The 20,422-nt window shown below is 45.9% G+C and overlaps 1 protein-coding gene across 1 annotated transcript in view; it reads right to left on the reverse strand.

Moving 5' to 3' along the window:
* Nucleotides 1-17,036, reverse strand: part of LOC102452307 (broad substrate specificity ATP-binding cassette transporter ABCG2-like) — a 28,442-nt gene extending 11,406 nt beyond the window's left edge. The window contains exons 1-12 of the mRNA XM_089780339.1: nt 17,017-17,036; nt 13,701-13,760; nt 13,187-13,304; nt 12,536-12,691; nt 11,418-11,575; nt 10,857-11,008; nt 9,469-9,633; nt 8,829-9,016; nt 4,833-4,984; nt 4,341-4,430; nt 2,154-2,278; nt 1,277-1,431 (exon numbers count right to left, since the gene is read on the reverse strand). Of these exons, the coding sequence (XP_089636465.1) occupies nt 1,277-1,431; nt 2,154-2,278; nt 4,341-4,430; nt 4,833-4,984; nt 8,829-9,016; nt 9,469-9,633; nt 10,857-11,008; nt 11,418-11,575; nt 12,536-12,691; nt 13,187-13,304; nt 13,701-13,753 (1,512 nt within the window). The 5' untranslated portion in view covers nt 13,754-13,760; nt 17,017-17,036. The remainder of the gene's footprint in view (nt 1-1,276; nt 1,432-2,153; nt 2,279-4,340; nt 4,431-4,832; nt 4,985-8,828; nt 9,017-9,468; nt 9,634-10,856; nt 11,009-11,417; nt 11,576-12,535; nt 12,692-13,186; nt 13,305-13,700; nt 13,761-17,016) is intronic.
* Between the last annotated feature and the right edge of the window lie 3,386 nt (nt 17,037-20,422).

Here is a 20,422-nt window from a genome sequence, read left to right on the forward strand (position 1 = left end):
AGTTACAGATCAACACCAGTAGTGACTTTTGGAGGTAGTCCAACACACCATCTTGGTGGGAAGATACCTCAGAATGATTGTTCCAGTTTTGGAAAAGAGCATATCGCCAAAATGCCCAGATATGAAGAGAGTAACCAAGTCAGATAAAAAGGCTTAAAGAGTTTATGAACAATTTTACAGCTGACATTCATTTAAAGAACTACTGGGTCCAGAACCTGGCGACTCTGTTCGTGTCAAATTGGATGGAGAAAAAGGATGGACAGCTCCAGTTGTTGTAAAGAAACAGAATCCAGTACCCAGATCATATGTGATGGAGGCTGACAGCAGAGTTCAGCCAAGACCATCAATATCTATAGTTTCTTTCCTTAGAACAATCAACAGAGCAAACGCTACAACCTGTACATGCAGAGCTCAAGGATTCCAAAACCAACCACAGTCTGTTATTGAAAGTAGACAACCAGATGACAGTAAAGTACAGACACACTTAACAGATTGATTTGTACTGAACTTCGAAGACAATGCAATTGTGTAACTATTGTAAAGATAGGAATGTAGAACGTAAAGGGGGAGATGTGTTATGTAACTGTATTATGTTGCTCAGCCACTAGCTGGAATTTTGTATACAATAGTGTAGAACCCTGTTTATCTGACCCTCCATTATCCGGCTCTCTATATTAACCAAACAGCCAAAGAGCACAGGTCCAGAAATGGGCTATCTCTCCCATGGCCCTGGATGGTGCTGCTGCCTCACTCTTTCCCAATCTCCAAATTATCCATTTTTTGATTATCCTTTCTGTCCCCAGTCCCAATTAGATTGGATAAATGGAATTTTAATGTACTTTATTTAGGCTAACCTCAGACATCCCTGGAAGAGTGGTAAAGGATCTCATTATGATCACATTTGGGATATATAAGCAAGGTCTAGTAGCTAATCCATATCTGATTCAGAACATGACAGGTGCAGAGACAGGGTTAGAACTCAGGCAATGCTGACTGTCTTGTGTTTAGACCACACCAGTTGTACTAATAACTATATATAGCTACAGTTGCTTTGTATCTTGCTTTCTTCCATCAGAATTACTCCTGTTTTTTAAAAACACACCTTCCCAGAGCATTCCAATAGGGACCTAAACCAAAGCTGCAGATCTGAGCATCCCTTCAGTTTGGAATATTTTAAATCTGGATCTGAGCTGTGTTTTAAGATTTAGGCCTGCCTGAACCTAGTTGGGTTTGTATAGCCTGCAAGGCTGCCCTTGAGTGGATAAGAAGTTCTCACCATCATGAAGACGAAGGGCAAGGCGATTAAGACGTTAGCGATGGCGAATGTGCTGACACTGGCGCTCACCAGGAAGGCCATGCTCACAGCTGCCACATTTGTCAGACTGAGGGAAAGAACATACAGGAAGAAAGCTCCTGCATCCTGTTTCAGACCTGTGTATGGTGATACAGAGAAAGTGACTTAGTACCTTGGAAAGGTGTGGATCCATAACATGCATTGCCATGGAACTGCTACAGAGTGTAGGACGATTCCCACTACAGGAATCCAGCTTGGCATTTTCAGAAATTAAAAGTGTCATAACAAGCACTGCAGTGAGGATGCTTTCAGTGCTGGATGCATAGCATATCCTTCCAGGACAGTGTTGTGAGAGAGTTCCCATTACTGGAATTTTGGTTTGTAATTTGTGCATGGCTATGTTGAAGCTCACTGGATTTGTGAGGAATTTTCAGGCTGAGTGTCAGAGTTATCCCTAAAGAGCTAGGCAGTGCACCCCTCAGAAATGTTTGTATTTACTGGAAGGCTGGACCTGTTCTCATTCTCATCTGTAATCAGGCTCAAATTAGCAGTTTGGCTGTGTGGGTTTGTTTAACTCTTCACATGTCTCAGATAGAACTGAGCCCATCTGAGTGATTTTCTTGTACGGTTCCCTAAGCCGTGGAGGAACCTTAAGAGGCCACACTGCTGGAGTCCTGTTGGGACTGGATCCAGCCATGCTTTGTGAAAACGCAACCAGCTGGAGTCCGAGCTAGTGGTAGACTAGCAATAAGATGAATTTGTGGATGTGCGTCGTCTTATTGGGGGGCAAAGAAAAATTATTTTTGTCCTGAATCACTTCCTCAAAGAGGTGCTGAGCTACAGGAAATTCAATACTTACCCATCATGAAGTATGATATGGCAGAGAACATCAACAAGGGTATGATACGATTGGGAATCAGATCAGCAAACACCTTGGCCAGAAAATAAGCTGAGGTCCTATAGTATCCCCTTGAGCTCTCGTGACTGGAAAAAATGTGTGCAATAAATAAAACCACTGAAAACCAAAGTAGCTGTTCCATATATTTACAATATTTAACTCTATAACCACTTTAGCGTTTCGTCTTTTCCTCTTTTCCTCCTCAATTCCATGAACACCCATCTCCATCAGAACTTTCTTCATCTCCAGACAGATACTCCATTAAATTAGTAAGCACAACATCCTGAAACAAAACTCTATCCCCTTCATCCTCATTTTTTATACATCTCTCCCATATACCCTTACTTTCAGAAATATGCATGTTCAGCTTTAATTTCTACTCTTTCTGCCTTCTTTCTGGTCTGCAAATGTGCCTACCACATCTAAAACATCACCCACGTATGATACTATCCTGATGTCTCCTCTAATGAAACTCTCTCCTATGCTTCTATCTCCTCCTCCTCCTCTTAATGCTTATAACTTCCTCCTGCCAAATTTCAAATTGTCCAAAATATGGTGGCCAGTCTCTTCATCCATATCTAGAACTGTGACAACATCAGGCCAGCCTTCAGAAAGCTTCTCCCGCTCAAAGCTTGTTGTCTACCTCAGAATCTAGTAATATAATTTCTGCAAAGCAGGGCTTTATCCCTTTCTCACTGATTAGACTGTACATTTTTACATGAACTTGCCCAACACACTCTCTCTCTCTCTCTCCCTTCTTCACAGTATTCTTTCTTTTTCCGTAACCCAGTCCTCACTCTCCTCAAATATCCAATTCCTTTCTTTCCCTCCTTGTGGTCTCTTCAGAGTAGAATGTAGAAACTGCACTTTTACCTGTATTTTAGTCTTTTGTTTCTTAAATGTGTCCATTCACATCTCTCCTACATTGTCTATAGATGCTAAGTGTGTGCTATATTATGACTTAATGAACAGAGTGTGCTTATATTTGCATGTATAGCTTTCAATTGGCTGTGATTGTATTTGTTTTGAAACAACACTGAGCAGTATAATGTTGGGAGCTAAACTGAGACAGACTTTCTCAGATCCATGATCGGCGAGACATTTATCAGGCCCAGCTGGACCTAAATTCTGTGACACAGCATACTTATTTCTGAGATGTTCTGATATGAAAATTCTGTGCCAAGGTTCAGAAAAAGTACACTTTTTAAATGCATGAAACCTGAAAATGAAGACTACAATCTATTCATTATTCCCATGTCATTTTTATTCTGATACCCAAATCGAGTCATTTTATGCTGCCCCAGATTTTCAGTTTTTAAAGTGCTGCTGATTTTGGTATCAAAAATGTATAACTGTGTTGTAAAAGTTGTTGAAGGAATCTGGAGATTTTGGTAACAGGACAAGGAATAGATGGGGCTTTTGGCCCCTTTGGAAGTCCTGAAGAGAGTTTGGAACCTGACCATCTACAAGGCATTTGAGGCTTTTGGCATTGTTGGTGGGGATGAATTGTCCCTTTCACTTCCTTTTTTAGGCAGATGTGGAGATTATTTGAAATTTTGGGAGGACTTGATGTCCAGGAGTCCTTGTCATTAACCAGCAGCTTCCTGTCCCATTATCATCCAATGAGTCCAACAGACTCAGAAAGAAGACATTGTACTAGTATTCATTCAGTTCACATCTCAGAACTTTTCTTTGCAACTCGAAGGGCTACAGTTATTTTGGAATGAAAATTAAATTGTGGGCACACACGTCTGTGGCTGCCACCTCGGCAGCCACAAGTGGTTTATACCAGTGTTTCTCAACCTTTTTTTTATAAAGTACTCCTTTAAAATTTATATATATAATATTAGTACTTTCAGTACCTACCGTTTTCAGACAGAATTTTTTTCTACCATTGCAACACATTTGTTTAAACAACTTAATCATAGCCGGGAGGGCAATGAAATTTTTGGGTGTAAAAAGTACAAAAATAATAAAATGCTGTAAAACATTAAAAAATCAGTTTTCTCCAAATTTCAGTTGTGTTCATGTACCCCCCCCCCCGACTTCTCTCGAGTACCCCTAAGGGTACTCGTACCACTGGTTGAGAAACACTGGTTTATACCTCTTTCCAGCATTTTGAGTTAAAGTCCTTTTAGAGTCACTCACATGAAGAGCCTTCTCTCATTGATGAAGAGCTCTACTGCAGACAGATTCCCAAAGACCTGATTGATGACCAGGAAGAAGAAAGCTCCCAACCTGCAGAGAAGGGAGGAAAAGGGAAAGAGATGTATGTGGAGATCTCTTCTGGACTTGTACACAAAGGGCAGAGTTCTGTTATACTTCATGTTGCTCTCACATTACACTGTCTTGGAAGCATCCTCACAAAGGTAAGTGTTTCAAGTGGAAAATTTTTGAGTCTGTCACTGTCTTTCCTACTGGGAATATTCTCTGATGTCTTTTGATTTTGATTCCGTATAAGGTTTTGTATTCTAACCCCCTGGATGCCACAGGGTATTAGGCTCACTTGAGCTACTTGAAAGACCTTGTCTTCATCTCTGCGTTCATTCTGTAAGTGCATCATTCCCTTTGTCTCTCCATTCATCTCCCTCCCACGTCCAAGCTGGAGGAAGGGACTAAAGATGATGTTCTTCCTCTCACCTGTTCTGAAAGGCTTCAGGTAGAGTGGCTGGTACTTGGTAGAAAATGAGCCCCACCAACACAGAGAAGAAAGTGCCCAATAGCAGCTGGCCAATGGATGTCTGAGGATTCCTCAGGATGTTCTTCACGTTGCGATTGCTCACAGTGTACAGCTAAGGGAATACACGTGCACATAAATTCAGTGTCCTCACTTGCAATTTCCCAGGCTGGTCTATTGGACTGAGGATTCTTTACAACACTGTTTTGAGTCCTAATGTTCCCTTTGGGGTTTCTCCATGCTCAAAACCGCATGTTGCAGTTACCATCCATTCTAGCAAAGGATACTAGCTGCAAATCCCTCTCAGCTGCATTCTTCCATCATCCACAGAGATTTGTTTTGAGTGAAATGATGCTCAACCTCACCCCCAGATGCTAAATAAGACTGATCACTCCCAAGCTGTGCCTGCTCTAGTTGACTAGAACTCTGACTTGCACCCACACATCCTGCATGGCAGGTGCACAACAATATCCACAAGGCCACAGCCTCAGACTGGGAGACATGCACTTTTTGAAATGAAGTAGTGGGACTTCCAAGGCTCCCATTGAAGATTATGTGCAGCTGTAGCAAAGGAGCCTGCCTCTAGTGGAGAATATAATGTTTTGGAAAAACTGAGCATCAATCTCACTTTTGTGAAGATGGCTTCTTGTGACAGGGCCCCACAACCCCGCACTGAACCCCCCGCGGCGAAAGCCCTATTCGGGCGGCGGGGGAGCGCGCACTGGCATTGCGCTGGCTGTACTCGCGCCGCGGACCAGCTGACCGCCTCAGCGGCGGCGGCACAGACGCTGCGGGACAGGTGGAGTCAGCTGGTGACGTCAGGAGCACGTCACCCTCCGGCGCTGGGCGCGGTGGGAGTTTTAAATGCCGCCCCGGGCGGGGCAAGAGTAAGCCCCTCTTGGCTGTGGAAAGCAGGACTTTGCGGACCGCCGTGGAGCAACGGGGTCTGGAAGGTCATCCGGAGAGATGAGAGGTGGACCCACGGAGGGCCGAGTAAGCCAGCAGCAGTGGAAGGGGGGGGGGGGGAACAGAACGGAGAGGAAATAGCCCAGGGGAGGGCCATACAAAAGCCCCTCACTTGGGCAGGTTTCGGGAGGATGCCCCTGCCAACTGGACCTGGACCGAAGCTGGTCCGTGTCTATTAGGGCCCTGGGCTGGGGCCTGGGAGTGAGGGTGGGCCCGGGCCCCCCTCTCTCCTCCCTACCCTGTACCCCCTCTCGGCATAACTGAGAAAGAACGAAGGCCCCAGAAGGGGTAAAGCCCAGGCTGTGTGGGCAGCGTCGGAGGACAGTGTCCTGAATTGGATAGTATCACCGCCAGCAGAGCCAATTCCCCAAAGCTGACGACGAGCGACGCTGTGGGGGCGGACGGGACCCCTACACTTCTAAACCAGAAACAGGCAAATGTCTGTGAAACAGTCTGTCCATTGCCTGCAGCAATTATCCATTCACCTTTACTCTGGGACAATCCCAAACCATTCAACACCCATATATTTTACTTATGTACATCCTGGTATCTATTCTTATTTAAAAATACTTCAGTTACCTTCAGTAATAGTTCAGTGGACTATAGCAACTGTAAACTGCAGTATTCTGGGTTATTACTATAGAATATGGCAAGGGTTTTTTGTGAACTGATTTCTAATACTTAATTTTCTGATACTTAGGCTTTTAAAACACCCCTTGTCTCTGTTGATATGTCATTTTGGTGGGATGAGAAGTGTAAAGGTTAGGAATTAGGATTATCTCTGCAAGCCAGACAACGCTGCCTCATTTTCAAAGACTGTAGTGGCAATAGAATGAGTTCTGCAGATCATCATTTCTTCACACATTTGCTTACACAGAATTACATTTGCAATCACAGAGAGATGGTGTATTTGATCCTTCGTATGATTAAAAAAATTAACACCATGCTCTCGGTGTTACATTCTTTGCAACTCCTGCCTGAGAGAGACATCATTGTCAAAGGTAAACAGTCAATTTCTGATTTTGATTTTAATCCTTCCTTCTCCCTCTCCCCCACCCATTCAGTGAACTGGGTCACTTTGTAAGATCCATACCATTAAATATAAACCCCCTCAAGGCCTGATCCTTAGGTGGTGTATATCAGCATAGTGGCCTGGACTTTAAAGGAGTGACGCCAGTTCATACCAGCAGAGGGTCTGATTCATGTTGGATAACATAATTTCTGTATCTCTGAAAAAGCTTATTTTGTTCTGTCCGTTATTTACCTGCCTTCACTTGTTCCTTAATTTTACAGTTTATTTTGAATGATGAACAATAGAAATTCTTCCCCAGCATGACAGCAAAAATAGCTACTTCTTCACTGTACACTGCTGCCTCAAATTGCTCAAGGGTAACCTTCTGAGGTGAGTACCTGGGGATATGCTTTCCTATAAGAAAAGCAGGGTTAGGATTCTCATGAAGGGAGAAATTCAGCTCTGTAGCTGTGGAGGTTCCCTGGCAGTGGAACCTGTGCAAGTCTGTGGCAGAAGGGGATTAAATATGGGTGGAGTCTAGTGTGACACACAGCCCAGATCCATTGGGCCTCCCGGCCCAGCACAGTGTCAGGGGTAGATCTTAAGGCACTGCTGTGTTAACCCTGTGGTTTGCTTTCCGTAGAGCAGTGGTTCCCAAGTGCTGGTCTGCAAACTGCTGGTTGCCTGGCCACGGTGGCCCTGAGGGCCAGGACTGGGATACACCACCCAGCGCCTCCCTCCCTGCTGCGGCTGTTGGGAGAGGTGTACCCTGCCCCGCCTCTCAGCCAGCTAGTGCCAGGAAGAGGTGGGGTCTCCTCATGGCCGCAGAAGAGCGGTTCACTGTGTGGTGGGAGGGCCAAACAGAGCCCAGGTCGGCAGCCTTAGAGCAGCAGCGCTCAGCTGGCAGCTGGGAGGCAATTCAATGCTAGGTTAGGGGGCCAGGGCAGGCATTGGGTGTCCTGGGGTGAGGCTAATGCTGGGGGGCTCTGGCGTTGGGGGACTCTAAGAGGCAGGGGGCTGGCACTGGGAGGCTCTGGGGGCAAAGCTAATACTGGGGGGGTTCTGGGGACAGGGCTAGTACTGAGGTTGTCTAAGAGATGGCGGGCTCTAAAGGTGGGAGGTTGATGGGGGGCACTGGGGCATCTGGCATGGGCGAGCTGGCACTGGGAGGCTCTTGAGGTGGGGCTAGTAGTGAGAGGGTTATGGGGGCAGGGCTGGCACTGGAGGGTACTGGAGCTGGGGCTACTGTTGGGGACTGGCGCAGGAGCTCTAAGGGGTGGGAGGCTGCCACTGAGGTGTTTGGGGTAGGGAGCTGGTACTGCAGGGGTTGGATGCAGGGGACTCTGGGGTCAGTGGCTGGCGCTGGGGGTAGTGGAGGGGAGGGAGTCTCTAGGGGTTAGGGCTGGCATTGTGGGACTCTGGGGGTCAGGGCTTTTTATTCCATAGACTGGCATTCGCAAACTTTTGGTGGACTGGTAATATTGTATTTGCATATTTGTTATTTGCATAGTAAAGATGCAAATATGCAAACAAAATGTTACCGGTCTGCCAAAAGTTTGTGAATGGGTTTGCCGGTCCGCGGTGTAAAAAGGTTGGGAACCACAGCCCTAGAGCAGAGAAGATGAGGGCCTTGCTGAGCTGCCCCAGCCCAGTGCCTCTGCAATGTGTCTCAGTGCACAGCTTCTCCCAGTGGCCTTGTGGAGACTGTCAGCACACAACCTGCTCATTGGCCAGGGCACAGAGTCCCCATATCTGGTCCTATGTGGCTACAAAAATGAAGAATATTTATATTACCGGAAGGAGAAGAGGGGCAAGTCTTAGACTCAGTTGTCTCCCTAGAATTGCTGCACAGTCAATAAGTCTCACTAGGCAGAGGACCTAGTGAATCTACTGATTGCTGTTCTAAGGCCACAAAGCCTGAAACCTTCCTTTTCTTGTGCCTTTTATGTAACATTTCCCTCTCTTTTTCCCCTGCCCTCACCTGGTGGAAGAATGAGGTGGCGTAGGTGGCTTTTGTTGCACCAGTATCCCGGAGGTGGCTCTCGAATGGCTGTAGGTTTTCCAGCTCTTGCTGAAGCTGCTCATAGTAGCGGGACTTGTGGTAGTACATGGGCAGTGGATTCTTGTCACTGCAAGAGTGGCTATGAGAATCCGTCTCTTCCACTGAGGCTGCAGACCAAATGAGACAGTCCTAGGTCAATTGTTCCATTCCTGCTTCAACTTTGCTTTTGAAACATTTTGAAAGTGTTAGCCAACTCCCAGAAAAGCCACAAAGCTTGCTAATCGTCACACCAGCATTTTTGGGCTCATCACTGACACACTACTGAAGAGCAAAGAGAATGACCGCAGTCTGCACGCGAATTAGATGATCCTTGGCATGTCTCCTTGCTAAAGGGAAAGCGTAGCCTAAAAATGTTATGCCGAGACTGCAACTGTGTGTGCTTAACACTGGCAAGTGATTGAGACAGAAGGGAATCAGCACCATTCAGGAACAAGAATTATTTTGAGGAGAAACCAGTGTGTTGTGTTCAGGCTCTGAGCTAAATGCTGTAATGGGCACTGCTGAAGTTTGACTACCTCTGTGTTTTACAACTCCTATGTATTTGTTGAAGTGGATTAGCAAGGCATTGTCCTGTCTGCTATTCTACCATCACCTCTCTCTTTCTCAGCCAATGTAATTGCACAGCACTCACCTAACTCTGGACTAGGCCGGGACTGCATGATCTCACCACTGATGACATCCAGGAAGAAGTCCAAAGGGTTGTTAAATGCTTCACATTGGTATCCTGAAATACACCATTTCGTGAGAGAAAACCAAAGCTAACCTCATGTCCAATGCACAGTGTGAGTAAATGACAAATGCTCTGTGCTGAATATCATCCAAAATACGACATTTCATTTCAGGACATTTTGTGGCACAGAAATTTTGCTTTATTTGACATTTTGGGGAAATGGATTGTTACATATTAATACCTGTGAAAATCTGAGTTCACACATTTAATATGAATATTTATCTTGATACAATTAAAAATGCTGAGATGATCAATGAACCTATTTTAACTAAAAAATACTCCTAATATTGAATGCAGAAATGTGAAAATACATGAAGTAGAACTTCAAAAAATAACAAGAAAATTCCAAAACTTTTCATTTCTAGGGGTTTGAATTACATCACAAATATTTTGTACAGCCCAACATCCAGACTAACCTAGGGAGCCAAAGCACCATGCAGACTAACCAACCCATCCCATGTCAGACTAGTGCCTGCTAACCAACCTTTGCCAAACCCGCCTTCTCTTAAAATACGTAATCGATCTGTTGCTCTCACAGATCAATCTTTCACAGCCAACTTCACTCTTCAACCAGCTAACTTACTAGTCAACACAATATCTCACAAAGGCAGCTGAAACAACCCTTTTGTTTCTTTTAAACAGACCTGTCTCTTTTCCTGATGCATCAAGCTTCTGTACATCCTCTAATCTTGTGTGAACAGAACTCCTTTTGGGGCCCATCTACACGGCTTCTTGGATCAGCTAAGAGACATTGCTGTGCACTGATGCCAGTTTTCCCCTCTTTCTCAAGATGCATGTGGCACCTCTGAAGCAATTTCTTATGTTTTTCCCATCTGTTTCCCCCCACTGTATCAACTATTTCTTTAGAACACCCAGTCTCTGCTGTCTTTGTGAATTAGAGTCCTGGACAAAGAGTTAAATATAGATCTCTTGCATAGCAATGAAAAGCACCCTTATAAAGCAGTGGACTTGGCCTTTGCACACTGGAATTGGCTGATGCAATTAAGATTTGAATCACAGTTTTCTGTGGTGTCCTTGAATAGTGAACTGCTTGTCTCTCTGTTAAAGGTTCTCCTAGTCACAGTGCATCCTCCTACTAGCACTATGTTTGTGCACTTAAATACCTTGACTGCTAGCTTTAGGGTTCCATTAACAAAAACTGCTTTGTAGCTGTCCTATAGCAGTGATTCTCACGCTGCCACAGTGCCATCTCTTACCAATGCTGTTGAAATAACCAGTGGACTCTTCAGCTGGTCCTGCATAAATGATTTCTCCTTTATTCATCAGCATTAGATGATCAAACAGACGGAAGATGGAATAACGTGGCTGGTGGATAGAAAAAATCACAGTTTTTCCTTTCCTGGAGAGTCTGCAAAACAGAAGAAGCAATGGGTGAATATCAGAATCCCAGGCCAGCTAGAATTTAACAACTGTATTTTGGAGGAAATGCCATATTACGGCATTTTCTGCCAATGTCTCCAAGGGCAATGGAGGTAGACACTAAATGCTACAGAGTATTATTTGAAAAGACCCGGGTGTGAGCCTAGTGTTCAGACTACAGCTTCTTCTCAAAACAGGTGTTAGAATGCCTGGCTGAGTGCATTATTGTTGACCTCATACCATTGCCTGCCCTTTCAATACCTGAGCAGTGCCTGTGCTGAATATAACCCATTAGTTTGCGAAGGCATTCTGAGACAGCTTGCGTAAGGAAGGGGACAATCTCCAAATGAAATTGCTTAGCAGAGTGAGTGGAGTGTCAGAAACAGGGCAGGGCTCACTGGTGCAGCAGCTGCATGATGGCATTAGCTGTGTTGGCATCCAGTCCCGTGGTTGGCTCATCCAGGAATATCAGTGAAGGTGCAGTGATGAGCTCCATGCCAATGCTGCACCGCTTCTTCTCCCCTCCGGAAACGCCACGCAGGAACTCAGTGCCAATCTGTTGCCACAGAGAAAAGCAAGCAAAGAACTCACTTGGGAGAGGAGGCAGGTGAGTTTAAATCCAGGAGGTAGCGAGTGGGTTGATCTGAGATGGACACACATGGCAAACATACGGCTAAGGGCATGCCTGATCCTTTCATTCCCCCACACTGAGCTCCAGAAGCCCTGCTGGCTTCTCCCTATAAGATCGTGTGCAAGGGATGTTCTATAATTCCATTTGTAATTATTTCAAACAATTCACCAAGTATTGAAATAATCCTTACTGGTCTGTGTTTCCCAGGATCACCAGAACCAAAGGGCAGACTGGAAACAAGTAAGCCATGGTTCTCCAACAGGATCAGCCCATACACCAAAGAGCCCACATGCAAGCTCTGTGCACCTCACCAAAGCATAACGTTGCTCTCCTCATGGACCTGCCCCACTCCCAGCTCTTCTCCCTGTCTCCCTCCCCAGCAGGTGGAGGAGTAAGGGAGGATGGGAGGAAGAGAGAAATGGGAGAAGAGCCTTGCATCTCCACTGTGTAACCCCCTTCTAGGAGACTGTGAGACTTTGTCCCTCTGTAATGACTGGCCCATGTGAAACATGAGAATCTGCTATCACTCCCCACTCAGACTTAATCCTTTAGCTCAGGTGGTAAAGCTCATGGCTTCAGTATGGAAAGCCCCAGATTTCATCCCTGTTGCTGGCCTAAGAGGAGTTGGACATACATGCAAAGTTGCAAAAGGAAATCCTTGTGTGTGCTTTGTTCAAGCTGCTTGTACCTTGTGCATGTAGAGGATGGAATCTGTACGTGCCACTCAAATCACCCACCAAATCACACCCTTCTGTCACCATTAGTGTGAAAAGGGGCCTGTCAGGTGCTTGTGCACACACATAAGGCAGCTACTGCTTGACGTGAGGGGTGTTGTGGAGACACTTGTGACCTCTACTGGTTTTTATAAAAAGATAGCACAGTAACCTTGGTGTCAGCACATTCCTGCAGCCCCAGCTCCTGTATCACGGCATTGACCTTCAGCTGCTTTTCTGCTTCATTGTTCCGACTCTGTGGGAGGCGCAGGCTGGCAGAGAACTGGAGGTTCTCACGGACAGTGAGTGTTCCCATCAGAATATCCTCCTGTGGCAGCCCAGAACATTGGAAAACATTTGCTTTTAGAAGGAACATCAGCCAGAGTTTTGAGAGAAACAGCCTCTACAGTGGGTCTTGGTACCATCAGCATTGTTCTACTAATGTGAAGTCAGACTGTACCCAAAGGGGAGACCCAGAGAGAGGAATACAGAGCTCTAATGTCTTCCATAGAAGTTCTCAATGGGAGACTGAGACTTGTAGTCTCTTGAAGGAAAAGACAATGATCCAAATGGAGAAAATGCCTATGGTGACATGATCCATGGCTCCCTCTGGGCAATGCCAGAATCATGTGACTATAGCTCAGTGAAGTGACATTTCAGGATCTTAACTGCTCTGGTGTAGCCACAGGGAATGCACACCTGAGATAACCCAACATCATAAGCCCTTGATGTTGCATGTCCTGGGCATTTCAGACTTTGCATACTATGCAAATGAAAAACCAGGCACAAACTGGGAGGCACCATGGATTCTGCCTTGACTCACCTGCACGATGTAGGCAGAGCATAGGTGCAATTTTGAGTTTACTGCTTTCCCATCCATGAAGATTTGTCCATTTCTAAGACCCTTGGGGTCTTTCCATCCTGCAAGTACATCAAGGAGTCTGAAGAGAGAAGAGTGACTGTTCACAGTTTTTCAGTACAAGGCTTCTCCCATATCACTCCAACCTATGTACCCTTCTCCCCAGTCCTGCATGCACTGCCTTCTGCCCCAGGGAACAAAGGCACTCTCCAAGCTCATTCAGCTTTGAATTTCCTGGCTCTGCTCTACAACTGCCTTCAGGAACCAGTTTTGTCCCAGAGGTATCTCTGTTTCCAGTGGCAAGAGGGAAATTACTCCCCGTGTTTAGATGCTGCCAATGTACCCGAACCCAGAGCTGCGAAGTCCAGCCCACCCTGTGCTAGATGGGAGGGATTGAATTTCTGCCTGCTTCCTTCTTTGCAATAGAAGTGATATCAAAACTGACACAAGAGGCATTGATTTACACAGTCACACTTACGAGGTTTTGCCACTTCCAGTGGGTCCTAAAATGGCATTCATTCCAGGCTTCATAATGCCACTGCCAAAAGAAGGTTGTGAGAAGTATTATAAACAGTTCAGGAAATGATTTCACCTGAAAGAAGACCCTGCATGGGCAAGGAGAGTAAGTGAAAGCTAGAGGTAGTTTTTGGCTGGAAAGGGAATGAGACACAAGACTTAGCTTTATGAAAGAGCGTGTACTCTTTATGAAAAGGAAACTCCAGGAATGGCCTGGTCACAATGGTTCCATGCTGTGTGATGTGCATTGAGCTGTTCTCACAGCTGGCCCGGTACAGACCCCCAGCGGAATGTTTGTATCACGACTTGACTGGTTTGGAACATCAGCAAATGGACCTGAGAGCTGGGGGTGGAGTTATGAACAGAATCCTATCAGGTTATTTCCCAAACCAAAACACCTTCTTAGGCCCATTCAAAAAGTTGCTGCTAAGATCAGCATCCTGGCCTGCCCTTCTGACCACATCCTCCCCATTCAAATCTCTTTGCAGGCTCCCCCTTCTCCATCACATTAGATAGTGCCTAATTCATACCTTTAAGGATGTTCACTGCTTTATTTAACTCCACCTTGCCAACTTACTTTGTCTTTATAGTATTGTCAACTGCCCTCTTTCCTCTGCTGATTATGCCATCTCTCATGGACTACCTGTTCTCTTCTTCCAAAAGCATCTTTACACTTTCATCCATGACTCCTGTTAGGTGTGAAATATCATCCCAAAACAAATCCCTAAAGTCCTTACTCCATCCTCCTTCGAATCCCTCCTTGATATCCACTCCTGCTGTGATCCTGCCAGACACTGGCAAGTGATACAGAGCAGGTAGGTGGAGAACAGAGATTGTTACCGATTGTATCTTTATTTAGCTCAAAAGTCACCCTTTAAACACACATCCCAATCGTCAAACTGTGCACAGAGACAGTGCCAGTAGAAATGTGTTAACATGACTGTCAGCCCAGCCCCCACCTCTACTAGCCTTCCATTTATTTGCTACCCCCACTTCAGTGGCCACTAATCTTAAACTGAAGCTGTATGTTCTTTAAGGCAGAGACTGTGTCTGTCTGCACAATGTGCAGCACGGTAGGGACCTGATTTTAGCTGGAACCCCTTTGTTAGCTGAAAACTTGGGCATCCAGATTGTTTGTAGATCTCCCATATCTCAAGTAAAGGCTAATTCCCAAACCAAAACACCTTCTCAAGCTCATTCAAAATGTTGCTGCTAAGAGCTTCTTGGCGTGCCCTTCTGTCACTGGAAATTAAATGATTCACAGTAGCATTACTGCAGCAAATACGAAGAACTAAGAGTAGGGGTGTTTTCTGGGAGGCATTCCAACTCTCATAAAGTGCGCACACCAGCCTGGCCAGGTTTCAGAGGGCATCAGTTACTCCCACAACCAAGTGCACACACTCTCTGCAGAATCTGCCCTTTGGTACTTCTAGACTTCGGAATGCATGGCAGTGCCAGCCTCTTGTGCACTATTTCAGATTTAACACACTTACCACTCACTCTTGCAGTCCTGGGATTTGACAACTTCGGCCTTGTACCTTGGAGTCCCAGGAAAAACCTGGGGTGCCTAGTCTGGTCCAATGACGTTCTAGGAGGGTAGCTGAAGAGAGGCAATAGGGGGAGGGAAATGACCATCCCGTAGCAATTGATAAGTGCAAGGGAAGTGGAGTCATTCCCTGATTGTCAGGGCATACAGTGGTTGCATAATGGTGCTTTCTCTTCAGATTGTTGGTATTAGGAGGAAAGGGGGTCGGAGCTCAGTTGGGCCATGAAGGAAACCCTGTCTGAAATTCCCCGCCTGCCTGCCGTCCCACAGACTGGCAGGGGCTGGCAGCATAATATAGCCCACGGCGTGTTTATTGTGTAAACCCCTTGTTTCAGGCACAGTACAAACATATAACAAAGAGACGGTTCCTGCCCCAAAGAGCTAGCGTGCTCTGCCTCTTGAAGGAGGCATCCCTTGCCTTCCTCATAAATGACCCCTTCAGTCAATTAAGGATCATCCCCAATGAGCTGAGACAGGGTGCCCCTGGCTTCTTGGCAAGGGACTGGAAGATGGGAATCAAGGAAAAAGAGTGATTGGGTTTCTCAGGGATTGGGGCATTCCTGCAGGGCTAAAATGGTGGTACCCTCAGGATAGAGGCATACGTATTCCTAGGATGTTGCTGAATTTGTGAGCTAGCTCTGGCTGGGCCAGTCACATTAAAAGTTTCCTTTTGTTTTCAGTGAGGTACTCATGAGACACTGGCACACAAACAATACTAGGAATAACTTAAAAAACTACAAACAGCCTGGTAGCAGCTTAAAGACTAACAAAACATGTAGACAGTGTCATGAGCTTTCATGGGCACAGCCCACTTCTTCAGATGACCGGAGTGTTGAAGTCCTGATCCAAGAATAAATAAGGGAAGGAGGGAGGTGGGAGAAGGAAAATAAATTGAAGGGGAGGAAGAAAAAAAGTCAGTTAGTAGATAAGCTTCAGAGGAATAGCCAAGAAGGTCTGTACCAGGAAAAACTTAAAAAACAACAGTTAGTCTAGTAGCATCTCAAAGACTAAATAATTACAAGAGGCTGATAAGAACCATTAGTTCTGGAAACCTGATGGCCAGTGCTGGGGTCTGTCTGGCAGGAGTCTGTCTCCAGGTAAGACTGGGTTATAATAGCTAGACCAGAGGACCTGAGCATGACCTCCTACTCCCCCCAAATGTTGAAGCTCACACAGCAGCCTGCATAAGATCAAACTAAGCCAGATGTGATCTAGGAGGCACTTAATAGTTTGGGTCACGCTGCATCACTGACCACCTATTTATTCACTACTCTCAGAACTGGCAGTCCTCCACTGGGGGCTTCAATCAGTCTGGCTCAGGATACAGCTCTCCCATGTATGGGACTGAACAGAAGTACCTTATTGCCAAACATCAGGCAGAGTCCACCCAACCTTCTTTGATGCCCAGTGACGGCATCTCCCTTGGACTACTTGAGAGATTGGAAGGGAGAAAGACAGAAAAATAGAATAGAGAAGCAGACAGAAAACAAACAAGACCAGGAGAACATTCACTGTGAGTTTTAGTTTTTGTGCAGTGCTTAGATATTTGCTGTGATAGGAACCACAGACAATCCCGAGACAGATAACTACTATTCAATACAACTGGGTTAATTCAAATATGGGGTATTCAATACAGTACTTTGATATTTAAAATTTCCTAGGTCTCTATGGACCCAGAGCTCTATGATTCCTTACTTTGGCCATACACAAACAGAGAAGAGCTGTTCTTTACCTGACATTTCTGAGAATTTCCTTTTCTTCTGCTTCTTTTGAGAAAAAGGACCTGGTGGTGATGTGGACAAAGTAACTGATATTTTGGAAAGCCAGAGTTGGCCCAGGCACAGTCAGCTGGGCAACAGCTTCCTGAGAATCAGTGAGTTCCATGCCTGGGAGTCCAAGATCTGTTCAAACTAGATGGGAGAGGGGATGGACGGATGTTTCTCTTTGGATTAAAAACCTTGTCAGGGGCAAAAATCTGCAGAGATTTTTTTTTCAGTGTCCTTGCCACCAAATCTCTGTGTCTGCTTTCTCAAGTCCGATTGTTGAACACTTGTTTTTATCTGTAAAACATGCTGCAAAATCTTATTAGAGTCAAAGTCCTTCTCTGCTAAACTGCAATATAATTATGTAGCCAATAGTATGTTCAGCAGGGTTACGTATGCTGATATCAGACCGTAAAATGCAATAGGCCAAGTCCTTTCCTCCACTGACTTCACTGGTCTTTGCTTCAAGAATGACTTTGGCCTAATGAGTGGGGACATCCATAAATGAATGGAACTTTGACACTAGAAAATAACAGTAGAACAAACTCATTTGTGAGAGGACAAAAAAACAAGGGAGTCCTCTGCAAGGGAAGCTGCACCTGGATCTTTACCTGCTGCCCATCTCTCTGGCTTTGTCAGTCCGGGAAGGAGCACCACACTGCTCTGCCCCTGTGTGTGACAGAAACAGTGAGAAAATGGCAAGGTCTGTGAGCTTTATAATGCACTGGAATTTTAGCCGGAGAGAACTGGTGAGAGGCCCAGATGGTTCCTTACATTGCACTTCCCCTAGTATGCAAAAGGTGGGAGAGAGCATGTCATAATGCCATTTGGACAGTAGGTGGCACTCACTACTTACAAGTTTGATCTTTGCTTTTGGCATCTGCTGTTCCCAGCAGGCAGAGTGTAACCCTGTAAATCTACTGTGCTGCCTGCCTGGAGGCATTTTAATCCTAGACGACTTCAGAGAGATGCAAAATAAGAGCAGGACCACTTATCATGGTGTGGCATAGTCACACTGTGTGCAGGCTGAAGCAAAATGCAGGACAATGTAGCACTTTAAAGACTAACAAGATGGTTTATTAGGTGATGAGCTTTCGTGGGCCAGACCCATTTCCTCAGATCAAATAGTGGAAGAAAGTAGTCACAACCATATATACCAAAGGATACAATTAAAAAAATGAACAAATATGAAAAGGACAAATCACATTGCAGAACAGAAGGGGGATGCGGGGGGGGGGGGGAGGAAGGAAGGTAAGTGTCTGTGAATTGATGATATTAAAGGTAGGGAGAGTGGGATGTTTGTGAGTTAATGGTATTACAGGTGATAATTGGGGAAACTGTCTTGGTAATGGGTGAGATAGTTCAAATTCTTGTTAAGTCCTTGTTGGCAAGTGTCCTCCCCCCCACCCCCGCATCCCCCTTCTGTTCTGCAATGTGATTTGTCCTTTTCATATTTGTTCATTTTTTAATGGTATCCTTTGGTATATATGGTTGTGACTACTTTCTTCCACTATTTGATCTGAGGAAGTGGGTCTGGCCCACGAAAGCTCATCATCTAATAAACCAACTTGTTAGTCTTTAAAGTGCTACATTGTCCTGCATTTTGCTTCAACTACCCCAGACTAACACGGCTACATTTCTATCACTATTCTACATGTGTGCAGGCTGTGATGCAGCGGGGTTATAGTTCTGAAGGCTGAGGGGGCACAAAGATAATCCCCTTCCAGGCGCTACCTTCTGATCATTTGCACAACTCATGTAACATAAGGTATGAAATGCAGGGGTGGGCAAAGGGTCAAATTCAGACACATACAGGGGCAAGAACCCAGAAGAGTCTGGAGAGGTGCAGCAGGCTGTGCGCTGGATAAATATTACATCATCTGAACCTTGCTAATTCTGCAACAAGGACACCCCCTGCAAACAGGGTTGCCAGCAGTGCCTTTACTTAAATAAACTTAAAAAACAATGAATGGTCTGGAAGCACTTTATAGACTAACAAAACATGTAGATGGTATCAGGAGCTTTCGTGGGCACAACCCATGATACCTTCTACATGTTTTGTTAGTCTGTTCAGGATAAACTTAAAAAACAACAATGGATCTAGTAGCACTTTACAGACTAACTTGGCTGTCCCCTGAAGCTTCTTAATTAAATAGAAAATTGCCTGTCTCATACTACAGGACAACTTTTAGCTAGTATTTCAACAGCAGTGAGGCTGTACTCATGGGTGTATCTTTCTACTCCCCTGCTGACCCAGGTCCTTCAGTGCTGCAAAGGGAAGGCAGACAGAGTCATGTGCAGGAGCTTAGGGGTTGGTAGGAGAGTAGAAAAGATGGACCCAGGAGCATTGGCTCCTAGCTGGATGGGGCTCCTGCAGATTCCAGCCCTTAGCTCAGTTTGCTTTCCCAGTGCAGGCTCTGTCTGGCAAGGCAAGTGAATAGAGCTGGATGCCCTGGAGCTGTGCTGAAGGGCCAGGGCCAGGAAAGGGCTCTGTCTGGCAGGGGGTTGGTACCCAGGGGTGTGGTTCTACCAATATGCACCACAGAGTGCACAGCACCACAGCAGCCACAGCTCAGCCGCTGGCACTGTGCAGCGCCTGAACAGGAGTCGCAATGGCTGCTGGGCCAGCACCTGTGGCCTGGGTTCTCAGAAGCACCCACAACCTGAGAGAAACTCTGGGAAGCACGGGAGTGGGGGAAAGGGAGGTTCAAGTCAAGATGGAGACATCTGGAATCCCAGAGGTTCAAGTCAAGATGGAGACATCTGAGGTCTGGCCTGTATTTTTTAAACACCATGTTGGCAATCCTAATTGCACATGGCTGATTTTTTGCTAATTAGCAATTAAGGGGCCAGTCCTGCTCCCTCCCTCCAAAGTGAGGATGGCCCTCTTGCAGCAAAACTCAGCTGGGGACAGGCTCCCTGCAGCGTGCAGAGTCCACCTCTGTGGGAAGGTGGTGGAGGGAAGGTGGAGCAGGCTCGATTAACCATTTCTTGTTGGCTGTTAGTCCTTTCCTGGTAGCAGACAGGGTGGTGAGAAGGGAAGCCTGGGAGAAGGGGTAGCTGGAATGCACTGAAGAAAGGCTTGGTGAGGTAACAGAACCAGGGGCCTGCCACCTCCTTCTGCAGACCCACAGACAGGCCCAGGCAAAGAGTTTGCAGGGCCCAAGGTGGCACGCTGACAGCGGGGCCCAGCCGGCAGATGCTCTAGGTTAAGTCAAACCCAGTTGAGGGGTTACAGAGTCCAGCCCAGGCAGCACAAGTCACTCACTGGATATATTCAACAACATACTGTCCAGGTCAGATTCTCTGCTGAACTGTGTGACTCTCCCCTCCATACAGATCAAACATAATCTGCCGCGGACAGGGAGAAAGGCC

Source organism: Pelodiscus sinensis, chromosome 8 (assembly GCF_052426305.1).
Source record: "Pelodiscus sinensis isolate ZL-2025 chromosome 8, ASM5242630v1, whole genome shotgun sequence".
Lineage (NCBI taxonomy): Eukaryota > Metazoa > Chordata > Testudines > Trionychidae > Pelodiscus > Pelodiscus sinensis.